We start from the raw sequence: 15952 nt of genomic DNA, 5'->3' as shown, positions 1-15952 counted from the left end.
TGCTCACAGCAACAGACAGGCTGTTCTCTGTGCACCTCTTTTCACATGTGTGTGTGTGTGTGGAGTGGCCTTGCCCTCGGTGGAAAGATATGTCCATATAGTTTTTCTTGCCCCTCACATCCTACCCTGGCTCCAATATGTTGGTTCAGTGCACAGTTGCTGAAAACCACACCTAGCCTGCCCTGCCCTGATCTGTAGCCTGTGTGAAAGACCAGAGGAATTGAAAAATCAGTGTAAGTGGTAAGTCTATGCTAGGGTAGCCGTTTTCCTGGCACTGCTTCCTTCACTTCTAGGTTCTAGACCAGTGGTTCCCAACCTTTTTTGGGCCATGCCCCACCTAAGCATCTCTAAAATCCTGATGCGCCCTCCCGTGACATATAATTCTTATTATTCAAAAAGTGAACTCCTATTCACGTGGAGGAAGCCTAATAACTTATTCTCGAATTCCCCCCCTTAAAAATCAAATTGCCCCCCTGTGGGGAGCGTGCCCCCATGTTGGGAACTACAGTTCTAGACCAAACTGGGATCACTGAATCTTCTCATATGGATATGTAAGCCAGTCCTCACTGTAAATCTTGGCCATTATTCTGTTTCTGACACCACAATCCTATGCATAGTTACCGGGAAGAAATCCAATTAAATTAATTGGGACTTACTTCCAAGTAAACATGCATAGGATTGTACTGCAATTGACTTATAAGGTAAAGGGACCCCTGACCATTAGGTCCAGTCGTGGACGACTCTGGGGTTGCGGTGCTAATCTCGCTTTATTGGCCGAGGGAGCCAGCGTACAGCTTCCAGGTCATGTGGCCAGCATGACTAAGCCGCTTCTGGCAAACCAGAGCAGCGCACGGAAACGCCGTTTACCTTCCCGCCGGAGCGGTACCTATTGATCGACTTGCACTTTGACATGCTTTCGAACTGCTAGATTGGCAGGAGCAGGGACCAAACAACGGGAGCTCACCCCGTCACGGAGATTCAAACCGCCGACCTTCTGATTGGCAAGTCCTAGGCTCTGTGGTTTAACCCACAGCGCCACCCGCATCCCAAATTGACTTATAGTACTATCTAAAACACTGTTGCAAGCTCCATTGATTAGATGCTGAAGGATCACTCCATCCCTTGAATTGTAGGGTTCATTCAGACATTTTTCAAAATGCAGAAGCATCTGTGAAGGCCTCCTGCTCTTCAACTCCCACATCAGCGTTCTCTTATCTTTCAAATAAACTTCCGCAACTTTTCCAAATGAATGAGTTTATTGATTTCATTTTGAGCTGGATAATGTTATTTGGGTTTGTGTTGTTAGCTTTGATTTCATTGTTTGTCTTATTGTAATCTTGTTTGTAAACCACTAAGAGCTTTGCTACAGAGCCATCTGGAAATTTAATAGGTACACATTTTAAAAATGCAAAGCAGATCCTGTCCATACAAAAGATCTGAGTCCTGCAGGCATTTTAATAATCAGCAAAATGCCTATTATTAAAACAAATGGGGAATGTGTGAGCTTTTATACTGCAAGGACTATTGGGGGCTACAGTCTGTCTCATGTGAGATACACATTGCATTGTCTTAATGATCCCCTCCCTCAACATAGACCATCTAGGGCACCCATTGGGCTCCTTTGGGCAATCAAATGCACACAGGACATGGATCTTAATAAGCCGAGATACAAATTGAGGTTTCTGGATGTGCGTGCAGCTTCTTTGCTCTTCCTTTTTGTGGAAGAAACAAAAAAACAAACCAGAAACTGTTCAGTAAACTATAGTTTCCCAGTTTTGTCCAAACATGGTTAATTGTGATTAATGTCTTTGGAACAAGCAAAGATATTAAGACAACTCTGAACCATGGGTTCGCAACCTGGCTTGTTATAAAGCCAATAACCATAGTTTCCTGGTTCAAATGAAATGGAAAACTACAGTTAATTGAAGACTTTGTCCTGTTCTCTTTTGCGAAGAGGATGCATGCATGGAAATTCTTATCTCAGCTTAGTAAGCTGAGATGTTAAGATCAAATTTGGCTTTTCTCACCACAGCGTCCCCAAATATTCCTTATCAAAGTAAATAATGCTTATTTAAATGAGACAGAGGAAAAGGGAGAGTTTGGAGGGAATTTCTGTTTCATAACTGCTTTGATGAATTTTGTGGATTTAAAATGTTGCCCTTTCTGATGTACAAGGATACAGTTTTAAGTGACTATCATGCAGAGGTCATATGAAGAGGTCCATCAAATGATACATTAGGGGGGAAAATAAGGCACGTTCACAAATGCAGGGCAATCACAAACACACACCAGCTAAACCTACAATTCTCCAGGTTTTTTCACTGGCAGGTCAACAAGAAAAGTAGCAGCGTGATAACTCATACACAAATGAAGATGTCCTACATGGACAGAGGCTATCACTATGCCCTAAAGGTAATGTGGGAACAGGCCCAAAGTATTCTGGGTCAGCAGTGGTGGCTGGCACCCAGTGGGGCTGGTAGGGCAGAACTTCATGAGGCCAACAGAACATGGAGGCGGGAGCCTGAGGATTTCTGCATGGGCAACACAGAGTGAGGAGGAGACTGACAGCCAGTGCCACCCTGGGAAAATGGCTTTTGCCTCTCCCAAGAGCCCCATCAATGCACCTGTCTGGGATCTGGATTGGCAGAAAGTAGGGGGCAAGCTGAGGGCTGACTGAGGGGTTGGTGGGGCAATACCCCATCCGCCCAAATAGTCCCGCCTCTACTGGGGTTACCTCTGACTACCTTGTCTGATTAGTATAAATAACTTGGGAGAAGCTCTTCAAACATTCCCCTTTCATTCATCTAAAAAAAGACTGCATCAATTTTAATCATAGCTTACCTGATTTAACTGATTCAGTGCGTTCTGTTTCATTTGCATCCTTACCAATCCAGAGAATTATCTAGGATGTGATGAAGAGAGAGACTGCTTCAACAAAGTGGTATAAATTTGAGGTTTTGCCACAGTTTGACCTGTACATAAAATACTAATGACCAGCATTCAAAGACAGGGATGATTTCTAGTCAATATTTAAAATTCAGCTCCATGATTTGCCCACCTCTGTGGGTTTGCAGTCCCATGGCCTTGAAAAAAAATTTCAGGCTGCATGTAGTCTTTTTTGCACCTCATTTCTCTATTGGCCATCAACTTTTCCCAGTCTTCCCCAATCTGGTGCCCTCTAAATGTTTTGGACTCAGCCCACCCAGCATGGCAGTGATCAGGGATGATAGGAGTTGCAGCACAAAACATCTAGATGGCAAAAGGTTGTAGAAGTCCGACATTAATCTGTCCTCCTCTCCTTCAAGCCATTTGCACCCCTTAGGACAACAAAGGTTCTTCTTTCGGTGTCCACATCATCAGAGATGTGGCAGGTGGCTTCATGGGACAGGGCCTGCTTGGTGGTGACACTCCAACTGTGGCATGCGCTTCCCAGTGTGGCTTGCCTGATGCCTACTTTGATGTCATTTTGATGCAAGGCAAAGACCTTTATATCCCCCCAGTTTTGTCCATTGCTTTTGTGCACATTGAGCTCCTTGGAGGAAAGGTGGGATGTAAATGTAAGAAATAGCCTGGAAAATTGCCCCCTCCTGCATATGCTTCCCCAAACCATGGGGGGGGGGTGTGGAGAGACTGTTGGCTCCCTCCCCCCCCCCCCGATGAAGCACAACCCCCCGATTCCCAGTTTTCTTTTATTTATTTTTAAAGAGCAAGTTTTTAGTATTTGTAGAGCATGAGATACAATGACAAAATGTTCAGGCACTCTTCTCATTTATTTAGCAAGGAGCTTGCCTGCTCCCACCTTTCAGTTATGGATGCATATTTGTTGGTTGGTTTGGAGTGTTTACTTGTCCCTCTTCCCAGAAAAATTCCTTCGGATATTCATGCCCCAACCCTTAAGATACTCCTAAGAGGCTGCATGCACTGTGGGTGACCTTGCCAAGTGAAGGGAGGTGGGTGTCTAGGAAAGTGAGAGGTTTTTTTTGGGGGGGGGGTTGCTATTAGAACCCTGGCTAGGGAATACCTTTCCCAGAGAAGCTTGTCTGGCACCATCTCTATGGTCTTTTGAACACCAGGCAAAGACCTTTTTATTCACCCAGATCTTTTAACTGTGTTTTGAATTCAAGCTGTTTTATACTTCCTCTGGGTAATGGCAGTTTTCTGTTATCTTTTCAGCATTTTTTTGCTGGTTTTAATTATGATACATTGCAATTTTTAGCATTATTTTGCTTGCACGCTGCCCAGGGAATATTTATTGATGGGCAGCTAAATAAACTGTGACAGAAGAACAAGCAGAAGAATGATTGACAGTAAGGGAGGGAATGGAGTTGGGACTGACTGCTAGCGTGTGCCAGCTGAGAAATGAGAGTTGGAGAGTGTGGTTGTGAGGGACAGAGAGGAGGAAATGAGATGAGAGAGATATTAAATTACATATTTAGGAGAGTTGGGATAGCTGTTATGAAACGGAAGACAGTCAGTTACTATAAAAAAATTGTATATGAAGACCATTTGTGCTGAATATCATGTTCCTTAATTAAAGATATGTCTTATGTTCAACTGACTTGTTTTCTGGTTTGGGTGGATTCTCAGATACATATATATAAATAGTCATCTTTTTACTTTTGGCAGAGCATCTACTAAGTTCTCCAGGTCATCTCTGAGAAAGTGTTGTGAATGACTCATTTAAACATCATGTTTTCAAGGGAATTGCTCAATAGCCAAGCCAGGGATGCCAAATGTCATGTTGAAATGGGCCCCAAGAAAGCCAAACATCTAGGACATTCTTCTGGCAAATATAGTCATTTTTCAAATACATTCAAATAAACATCTTTTACAACTGCTTGTTTTAAAATAGAGATCTTTCCCTCCCTCCATGTCTCCTCCTTTAACTTCACTTCTGTGGAGTTCTGTGTGCCGTTCATTTCCTTCACATCACATCCCAAGATTTTCTTTTATCATTCTTTGAACTGCTTTACACAACAATTCAGTTAGACCGGGGTCAGCAACCTTTTTCAGCCGTGGGCCGGTCCACCGTCCCTCAGACCATGTGGTGGGCCAGACTATATGGGGGGGGGGGGGATGAACAAATTCCTATGCCCCACAAATAACCCAGAGATTCATTTTAAATAAAAGCACACATTCTACTCATGTAAAAACACGCTGATTCCTGGACCGTCCGCGGGCTGGATTGAGAAGGCAATTTTGGCCGCATCCGGCCCACGGGCCTTAGGTTGCCTACCCCATGGCTACAGAATGAGCCTGGGATAGGCTATACCATTTCAGACTAGAAATAGGGGTTGCCACAGCTCCCTGCACATAAAAAGCTAGCATTACAAACCAGCCTGCTGTGCCAGTTTTCTATTTGCAGGTATCTTTAATGGGATCGGGATTTGAAGAGGTGATTACTCCACCTGCAACCTGAAGTGGTGCAGTCCATTCTTCATCTTACATGTCCTTCCACTTAATGCTGCTATAGGTGTAAACTAGATTGTGTGTCTCTTTTGTCCCACACAGCTCCGTTAATCACATGTGCCTTACCTGATCCCAAGTATCTAGCAGCATGACGTCATCTTCAGCCAAGTCTTCCTGAGTGAATTCTCCAGGAACCTCCTCAATCTATGTTTTTAAACAACAACAACAACACTTGACGACATATGTTCCTGTATACAAAATAGCACAGACTAATCTACAATGTTCTCTGATTTATGAGTGGATGTTGAGGTAGAGTCCATCTTATGCTGGAAGTGGCAGAAGCTATTTAAGATCTGGTGAAGGTTGGGGGTCAAAATCGCAAGCAATGGACAGTATAGGTTGGACTGCGGGAGGTTGAAAGGGAGAAATCACAGCCAGGAGAACAGTTAAGAGACTGAGTCACAGTCAAGATAATGCAGTCAGGCGTTCAGGACCAGCTGCAGCAAGAGGGGAGGTCAAAGTGTCAAGAGTAAGATTATACAGTGGTACCTCAGGTTAAGTACTTAATTCGTTCCGGAGGTCCGTTCTTAACCTGAAACTGTTCTTAACCTGAAGCACCACTTTAGCTAATGGGGCCTCCTGCTGCTGCCGCGCCACCGGAGCACGATTTCTGTTCTCATCCTGAAGCAAAGTTCTTAACCTGAAGCACTATTTCTGGGTTAGCGGAGTATGTAACCTGAAGCATATGTAACCCGAGGTACCACTGTATCTGGTCTTTACTTGAGCATTCACTCTGATTATACAGTGGTTATACAGCAGTGAGCACTCATCCTAATTTGCTGGTGGGGTGTTCATATGGCTTTCCATTAATAATTTGTTCATCCCACATTTTCCAGTGCATTCCAGTGCATTCCCCCGTTCAAAACCTCAGAAAGTCTTCACTCCTTTAAAAAAATGGATCTGTTGCACAAAGGCAACAAAATGCTTTAATCTACTTTAATCGCACAAGCCTAAATTTATGGTATGTGCTTGAATTCCTCCTACAAAATAGTGACAGTCAGGAGGCACCCATATTTTCAGAAACCGAATAATGTGGAACACATCCTTCTTGGCCAATCAGAATCTAGGACTAGCCATAAGACAGAGATGTTCCAGGTGGCATTACACCTATGGCAGCGCTTGTTATTTAGCTGTCTGGAAACTTACCCAGGCAGTGAATTTGAGGCTGCTGATGATTTATTTTTAATAAGCAATGGACATATTGTGCTTGCACTGAGGAACCAGGTTTAGAAAGGATTTAAATAAAGAATAAAATGCAGTGACATTACTTTATTTTTTTTAACCAATTAGCAGATTATTTTTTTTAAGAGAAACGCTTTTTTGGTACAGAACATTGCGTTTTAGAAAATTAGGACAGATGTGTGTGGGAATTTGCATTGCACCCGTTACTTGACTAATGAGTAAGCCGCCACCATTCAATACAATATAAAGCTACCAAATAAGAAAAAATAGGATAGTGACTACAAAAAAGTTCATCTTCCTCTCCCTTTGTACACAGAGCAACTAGACAGCTGCTAAACGATAAAATAAAACTGGACATTTCAGTCCTTCCCATACAACTTTGAAACAAATTGTAAGCCCTCTTACACTGCAGAAAGTACGTGTTTTCATAATCAAGCCAAGCTTTGTTCCATTAATATGTTCTTCCTCAAAGCTTCCTGTGTTTTGTTCTGACTTTATATAGGAAAATTGGAAGATCTCAATGGAGTACCAGCTTAGTATGTATGTATATAGAGCCTATAAGTCAGTTGCTTCTTTCCTTCAGAGTCCAGATACACTTGATGGACACAAGGAGCCATGATTTATTAGACATTTAGGTGAAGCAATAAACGGATAAGAATCTCTCTCTCTTATTTTTATTTAATTAATATCATTGGTTATCAATGTTTGTATTATGAAAAGTGGTCCTGGAAAATGTTTCTTCTAGTTTTTTTTAAATTATATGTATGTATATGCAGCGCTTTTTTCTAAAAAATGTTTAGGGGTACTCTCATTTTGACACAAGAAAATCACCATTTTATAGTTCAAATCGGGGAAAATAAATACAGTAAATGGACAAAAGTACAAAGATTCACAAAATGTTTAGGGGTATGCATACCCCCGTGTCCCCGCAGAAAAAAGGACTGTGTATATGTATGTTTGTATGTATGTATGGAAAGAGAGAAAGGGAGAGATTCAACAAAGCTTTCCTTGGAAAAAATGTTTTAATCCATGCCTCATGAAGATCCTTTGTGTGACCTACATTTTTATCCACCAGTGTTGACTCAGTTAATCAATATCTTCTTTGCTTATTCTGGGCTTGAATACTCAGAATTCTTAAAGGACCCTTCTGTTTTCACACCTATTACATTTCTCAAGGCAAAAGGAATGTATCGAACTCCAAACATAGCACAGCTATATATCCAGAGGTTTTTTGGTTCTCTTTGACAAAGCTTTTGAGCCACAGTATATTACAAATAAATATATATATACTGCTAGGTGGCTCAGTGGACAAGGAGAAAAACACTGGCCAGAAGGAAATGAAAAGGGAAAAAATAAAAGACAGAATGGCAGGATTGTCAGTGGGTGGGGCAGCATTCCTCCAAAATATGATCAAATATAAGGCAGCCTACGTCTGAGACCTCCATGTTACGATAAACTTGCTCTATGCTCTGCAAATGATGTTCTTCCTCGCCCTGCAAAGGATGTGAGTAATCTCATTTAAGAGCCAGGGACGGAATGACCATACTAGTAATCAAGGGACAGAACAGAAACTATCTGCCATATACTTACTATAAACCTGCCGGTCTTATTAGAGCAGCCATAAAGACGTGGAGGGTGGTCTTCAGACTCAGTCAGTAACTGTGCAGATGTCTGGTATTCTTTCTTTCCACCAAGGGCACTCCAAAATGGCTCTGGAAGATACAACAAAAACACTTCCTTGGTGAAATGCCCTGTGAACAAGTGTTGAGGAAACAAAATTGTTAGGGGTGTAAAATTTCAACACTGGGTGCTGCCTCAATACAGCTGTGTGCTTCCATCATGGGGCTCCTCCATGCAAGCCAGGAAGTGACCTCTCCAGACAACAGAACAACTCTTCTTATATTTGCAGCTGCGATCTCCTGGATGATGTGGACGCTGTTAGGCAGTCAAAGTGCGTGCATACTCTGTCCGTTTCCCTCCCACCCACCTCCTTCTCCATATGGCCCTGGGCACTGGCAACCCATGCTACACCACTGGTACGGCCAGTAATATTAGGAAGCCATTTTCTCGAATGTCAAGGACTGTGGACATTTCCTGCATCGAATAATAGAATGCTAGAATTGTAGAGTTGTGCTCACCTGGTTCCTGGCCTTCTTCAATCCTTGAGGTTTGGCACTTGAGGACACCAGCTACATACTGCGCCCCCTTCTCTTCTTCTCTGCTTGCTCCTTTCCCAATCCAGGTATACCCAGCATTACTTGGCAGTTTCAAAACGAAAACATCATTGGAATTCAACGAAGTGGCATCTGCATCAACCTGAGACAGGAGTGAGATTGCATCGGTCTCCTGCTTCTTCTTTTTTACTTCTTTCCCATTTTTGCAGTTTGCAACATTAATTTAAGCCCAGAACAATCCCCCTGACTTCACAGGTGCCACTCAAGAGGCAAGCTCTTAAAAGGCCAACACAAAGAGGGAGTCCTAATTATAATGTTAAAAATAAACTAGCAGTGAAAGGAAGGTTTTGCTGTACACACATCTCCATTCCCACCCAGCAAAATAAACAACAACAACTTTTTAGGAAAGTGCTTTTGGCAGGACTTTCAATTGACTCATAAAAGTTGGATCTGGATAACACTGAAAAATGCATACGAGCTTCAATATAATCCAGTTTTAGTGCAGCAATGATACAACCTAGTCAGCAAACATTCATATGTGGGACCTGAAATCAGTATACGGGGCCTTTGAGCTGAATGGTTGCACAAATAGAAGACATTGCAAGGATGCCCAGTAGCACAACAGGACTCCCTGAATCTGCTCCAGAGGGCCAAGGATGTCTCTTTTCTGAAGCCCTGGAGAGGTGTTGCTTTGGCCCATCCATACCTTGGTTTCATGTGGATTGTGAACCCCTTACGCCCGTTTTAATTCCCCCCTCATATGGCATTCTCCTCCGACGATTGCTACTCCACCCTATCTCTTCCCCAAATCTGGAGATTCCCCATGCTTTGAAAATCGAGAGGGGAGAGCTGCTTTGATTGCATACATACGGAATCAATGTATTCAGCAGTGAGCTATATGAACCTCTCTCAATAGAAAACAGCTTGCTAGGGTCTTATCACACCTTTCTACCTGACTGGGGCATATCTGCATGCAGACACACGTGTCTGCTACCATCACATCTAGTTTGTCCCCGGCTCTGGAATTTGGTGTCCGTTTCATCTTGCTACACGGAGAACAGGTTTCCGAACGCCTATTTCTTACCTCGACAATCCTGGTGATGGATGCTAGGTTCCTGCGGATTTGGAACAAGCGTGTTGGAGCAGCAGGCTTCTGTCCGCCTTTCTTGGATGTCCCATCCTTGTAAACAATGAGCGGTTTGTCTTTGAACAAACTCAACAAGTGCAGGGGCTCCTTTCCTTGGCTGACTCTGATCTGCAGCGACGTTTGAAGGGAACAGCACAGAAACAGATTTTTACGAAGCTGCCTGCTGCCCTGGCCTGCCCTGGCCAACAGATGCTTCGCTGGAAGTTGGCAAGAATGAAGAGTGGCACGTTTCTCTTGAATAATTCAAGCTTACGTGACTGCAGTGTGTGTGTGCAGCCGTGGCGTTCTAAACCTGCCTCTCACGGAAGCAGAAATGCAGCATGCCATTGCAATCTAAATATTCCTCATATAACATTCTGGTGTGTGCATGTGTGTTTGGTTCAGATTTGAGATTTGCATTTAAATGCAGCAGGAAGCAGCGCCCTGTTTGTGTACCTGCCTGGAGCTGGGAGACAGGCAAGGAGCATAAAGCCATCTGGGAATGGAAAAGCACCAACCAGGTCGATTATCAAGAAGGCTGCCGTTAAAGAAGGAAGCGAGAAGAGCTCTTTCTTACAACTGATCCCTGGAATGCATTATCAGTTGATCTTTGGGGTGCATTATCTAATAACAATAATTTATTATTTATACCCAGCCCATCTGGCTGGGTTTCCCCAGCCACTCTGGGCAGCTCCCAATCAAATATTAAAAACACAATACAGGTTTAAACATTAAAAACTTCCCTAAACAAAGCTGCCTTCAGATGTCTTCTAAAAGTAGGCTAGGTGCTTATTTCTTTGACATCTGATGGGAGGGTGTTCCACAGGGTGGGAGCCACTACCGAGAAGGCCCTCTGCCTGGTTCCCTGTAACCTCACTTCTTGCAGTGAGGGAACCGCCAGAAGGCCCTCGGAGCTGGACCTCAGTGTCCAGGCTGAATGATGGGATTGGAGACGCTCCTTCAGGTATACTGGGCTGAGGCTGTTTAGGGCTTTAAAGGTCAGCACCAACACTCCAGTGCATGGAGAATAGAAATACTAATGTCCATCAATGGACCATGAATCCTCCCACTCAGGTATCTGAGATTTCAGATAGTCCAATGCTGCACAGAAGTGGTTGGTGGACTCCAGCTTTCATCAGCCCCAGCAAGCGTGGCCAATAGTCAGGGATGGTGGGAACTGCAGTCCCACAAAACGTGGAGGGCTGCAGGTTCCCTGTTCCTGCTGCAAGTTAATTGCAGGCATCTCTTACGGCCTGTTCTGAGGCACCCAACCTGCCATGTGTCAAAGACTTGGTACTTGCTAATATTTATAAAGCGCCATCAATGTTCCCAGCACCTAACCAAAATACAAGAGGATAGGTAACCCTGCCCCGAGGAGCCTACAATCTAAAATTTGACCCATGGGAAACAGCAGAAGAAGAGGAGACAGGGGTGAACAAGCTGCTTGTTTTTATGGTTGTACTTCCAAGCTGGGACCATGATAACACCTCTTGCTTTTCTGGGATGGAGGAAGGAGACTGTGCGCAGAAACCTCCGACCTTTGTGTATCTGGGATGTGGCCTACTGTACCGAGGTAAGAGTCACATCCGTGCTACCACCCAATTTTTGCCTCTGGCTCCAGCCACCACCAGCATGCAGCCTCTGGAAGGCTCCTCACAAGGGAATGAATGAAAAAGGCGCTCCCCATGGCTGTTAATAGTAGTGCAGGAAGGAAAAGACACAGGCAACAGATGAGATGCAAACTACAGATGGATGGAATTGCGGTCGGGTGGTGGTTGAAGAGCTGCTTCCTTAGGGACCATGTGGACATTAAACTATGGGCAGACCCAACCATACATTTAAATCATATTGCTCCCTGCCCCCAGAATTCTGGGAACTAGTCCCCCCCTTACAGCTAGCCTTCTCAGTATCCTTAAGAAACTACAGTTCCACGACTGTTGGTGGGGAAGCAACATGCTTTAAACATGTTCTGGATGTGGTCTGAACATGTGGCGCTTCTCTTGCACAAGCGCCAAAGAGCACAATAGCTTCCTTTGGCATTTCGCAAGGGGGTTTAAAAAGGGTAAAGGGACCCCTGACCATTAGGTCCAGTCGTGGACGACTCTGGGGTTGCGGTGCTCATCTCGCTTTATTGGCCGAGGGAGCCGGCGTACAGCTTCCGGGTCATGTGGCCAGCATGACTAAGCTGCTTCTGGCGAACCAGAGCAACGCACGGAAACGTTTACCTTCCCGCCGGAGCGGTACCTATTTATCTACTTGCACTTTGACGTGCTTTCGAACTGCTAGGTGGGCAGGAGCTGGGACTGAGCAATGGGAGCTCACCCCGTCGCGGGGATTCGAACCGCCAACCTTCTGATCGGCAAGTCCTAGGCTCTGTGGTTTAACCCACAGTGCCACCCACGTCTATCAAAGTCCTAATGCAGACATACAAAAGTTGTTTCAGCCTGCAACTCCACCCATAGAGTCCATGTATGCACCTGAACATTGTTTGGCTTGCCTAGGACTACAAAAAGGGGAGGGAAGGCCACAATAAATGCTAGGCAGGAGCGGGCAGGCTGTGTTTGGATTGACTGCTCACAAAAGGAACAGACCTGCCCTAACGGCTAAACAGGATAGCAGGGGCAGGAGATCAGGAACCCACCTTCCTCACAGGTGAGAAGCGGGGAAGGGACTGGAATCTCCAAACCCACCACAATAGACATTTCAGACTGCACAGAGGCAGACAGTAATCCATGTCAGTCACAATGTGCCCTCCACAATTTAGTCCACATTCTGTAGTGCAGCATTCCCTCTCAGTGCAACTTGGTAATTGTTCAGATCAAGAGAAACTCTTCAGATCTCCGCAGACTGCAGGAAGTTCTTCCTTCCACCTCCCCACAACCTGTGCAGGACTTGGAAGCCATTTTTTTGTCCTGCGCTCCTTGCAGGTGGTTGCAATTGAGGCTGTTCCGACAATGGAATGTACAGGTGTGATCAATGGAGGAGTTGGCCAAATGAAACCAACTTCACACACCACGAATTGCCTGTGCAACGAAGAAGGCAATCATTTGCAGGTCCAGCAAAGACTCCTAGGGAAACATGGTGCAGGACTACTTACAAAGATAAACAATATTTCAAGAGCCTCCTTTTATTGTAATATAGCCTGCAGTGCCATCTAGTGACAAAAAATATAGTTGCACCAAGAGTGTATTGTGATTAAGGATGGAAGGTCAGTTTTGGTTTCTCTCAGGTTCTCATTTTTTCCAGTGTGAAGCTCAGTTCTCCACATGAGTTTGCTATTTTGTTTTTCCAAAAAGCCCTCCTAAAAAACTCATCAGCACTGTGGATTTCTCCTGACACCCTTCTGTATGCAATTTTGCCTAATATGCACATTTTTGCAAAGCGGCTTCTGTTAATATAACGCATTTCCACATGTTCTTTTCACTAATATATGCAACTATGTTAACCTTTTACACTAGCAAATGCATTTTTGTTTATATTACTTGGCTGCAGAACTGTGTCATTGAAGGATAACTGTATTTTACTTCGCATATGGTTTCAGAAAGTGCAAATTAGGTCCGACTTTAATTGAATTTCTCTTCCCACCCCAATCTTAATTGTGATCCTGTTTTTGAATAGGGCTTAACTAAATATGCAATGAAGGGGGAACATACAGAAGTGGCCATCTCAATCTCCCTCCGTGTGACCACAAGTCACAACCTGCAATGACGAAGCCTCCTATACCCTGCTTTTCTAGGGTTTCCAAAGGCACAGGAGCTCCCGCAAGTACAGGGTGTCTGTGTGTCTTCCCCGCTCACAGATAGTTGCCCTTAAATCATTTGGAGGACAATAGGGAGCATGGGCTTCCAGCCTCTCTCAACCTGTGGGTCCCCAGATGTTGTTGGACTACAACTCCCATCACCCCAGACGGCCAGAGCTCAGGGATGATGGGAGTTGTAGTCCAACAACATCTGGGGACCCACAGGTTGAGAACCGCTGTATGCAAGAAATAGAATGTAGCTTTCAAGTTGCTTGTGTGACCTCCTGTTTGCACCATCAATATTTTCAGGCTCATCAGGAAGGCACTAACCTGGACTGCGTGCCCGTCTAGTGACCGGTCGAGCTGAACTGTCAAGAACGCTGAAGTAGTCAACTCATCTAGTGTGGCATGAGCTCCTTGCCTGTGGATGGAGAAGCCGAAGATAAAACGCAAGTCCCCTTAGAAAGGTGAAGCTCCTGACTATAGGAGTCAAAGCACATGGGAGTGGCAGAGGTGACCAGCTGGGAGAACCCACAATTGCCTTCGTAACTGCAAAGCTTACCCCCAAAATTAGTAGCCGACCCCATCCAAAAGATTCAGGGAGGTTATTGATAGGGCAGTATTAAGTATGGGGCATGTGGGACCTGAAGAGATCATGGATTAGGTGATCGCTCATCTATCCAAGAACTCCTCAGGTCAATCCCTTCAGGTTTCGCTCTAGAATGTAGAACTGGGTTATGCCCCACAGTTTCAGGCAGGTGGGCTCTTCCCATAGGCCAAAGCTGGAGTGTCCCTATTGCAGATTTAGCTATTTAAAGCACAACTCAGTCCGATTCTGAAGGCCTGATGCAGGCATAATGTTATCAGGCAGAGTGAGGTGGCTCCTTCAGGTGGCAGATTCCGGGAGGGGGGGGGGGCGGAGAGGATGTTTCAGCTGCCAGTCCAATCAGCTTCCGGTTATGGAATAGGGGAGGGATCTTTTTGCCCTTTGCTCCTGGCACCAAAACATCTTGCGGCCACCAAAGGGGATACTGGTTTTCAGAGAGGGTCCTTGCAACGCATCGAAGATAAAAACAACAGTAAGCTAAGAAGCAGCATGGCTTCCATTAAACATACCATGTGTAGATTATCTGTCCTTTGGGATAGGTGTACAGTATGATGTAGCAATCTCCGCCATAAAACTGCCCATAGCTCTGAGGTTCCACAGGGATTCTGCCATTGCTTTCGACGCGCCAAATCTAAGACATGAAAGATGTCACGGGGGAAGAGCGTTTGCAAAATTCTCAAAACAGAGCATTTTGATAAGGTGACAGATTCAAGAGAGTTGGTTAGCTGTGTTAGTTGCAGCAGAAACACTAATCTGATTTATTGTAGCTGAAGCTTTCATGTACTGCAATCAATTCCCATGTAAACAGTAGGTCCAAAAGGCCATGAGATGTATTCTATCACTATTAGGCATCACAATCAATTATCGTTATCAGGGATTGAACCTGAGACCTTCTGCAGGCAAAGCAGATACTCTACCACTGAGCTACATTAATCCCCCTAAATGTAAGTATAGTAGGCTCCAGTATAATACTGTTATAATTTTGGGTACCCCCTAGAAATCAATAAATGGTAGGATTTTGATTATTTGGGGTATGAAAGGAGAAACACTAGCGCTGCAGAGGAATTCCTAGGTTGCGTATGCAAAACGACCTGGCCAAGCAAGGCCCATTAAGAAACAATACAAGGCCACAGGCAATAGGAGAGAACTTTCCTTTCCCCATTGCCCTGAGGTGTGAATGGGTGTTTGGAAAGTTGTGAGGTGACAGGGAAAGGGAGTCTTTGGCAAAGGTTGCTGTGTAGAAGGAGGAAGAAGAGAGACTGGGATCCATCTTGGGCAGGCTGGCTGCAGGTCTGCTGGGAGAGATGCCTTGGGCTCCAGGGCTCTATTGATGTGGGGTCCAAGCCTGTCTTGAAATGACCATGCTGTAGGATCTGGACTCCCCCCCCCCCCCCGCATGCAAACTGAAGGTGTAAACAGGTGAACAAAGCATATTTCTTAAAGCTATGACATACTCCTCTGTGTCTCGATTCTCCAACGGAGCACAGACCCCGGGGTGAGTGCCTGGAGCACCCTGGACTCTTGCTACTGCTCGGCAAAGATTGGCGGGAGGCACCCAACTTTTGTAACAGTGCTAAAAGCAGAAGTCATAACAGAACCTCTCCACACCTGCAGAGGATTCTGTATTCAGAGGAGCCCTTCCCCCATTTACAGGG

The 15952-nt window shown here is 44.8% G+C and overlaps 1 protein-coding gene across 1 annotated transcript in view; it reads right to left on the bottom strand.

The window, feature by feature from the left end:
* SCIN (scinderin) overlaps nt 1–15952 on the bottom strand; it is a 46163-nt gene that overhangs the window by 2480 nt on the left and 27731 nt on the right. Inside the window, 7 exon segments of the mRNA XM_028749694.2 lie at nt 2842–2902; nt 5536–5613; nt 8242–8363; nt 8790–8967; nt 9910–10080; nt 14021–14111; nt 14807–14928. Of these exon segments, the coding sequence (XP_028605527.2) occupies nt 2842–2902; nt 5536–5613; nt 8242–8363; nt 8790–8967; nt 9910–10080; nt 14021–14111; nt 14807–14928 (823 nt within the window).

Source organism: Podarcis muralis, chromosome 12 (assembly GCF_964188315.1).
Source record: "Podarcis muralis chromosome 12, rPodMur119.hap1.1, whole genome shotgun sequence".
Classification (NCBI taxonomy): domain Eukaryota; kingdom Metazoa; phylum Chordata; class Lepidosauria; order Squamata; family Lacertidae; genus Podarcis; species Podarcis muralis.
The sequence above is the reverse complement of the archived record's forward strand: the minus strand, read 5'-3'. Positions and strand labels throughout refer to the sequence as shown.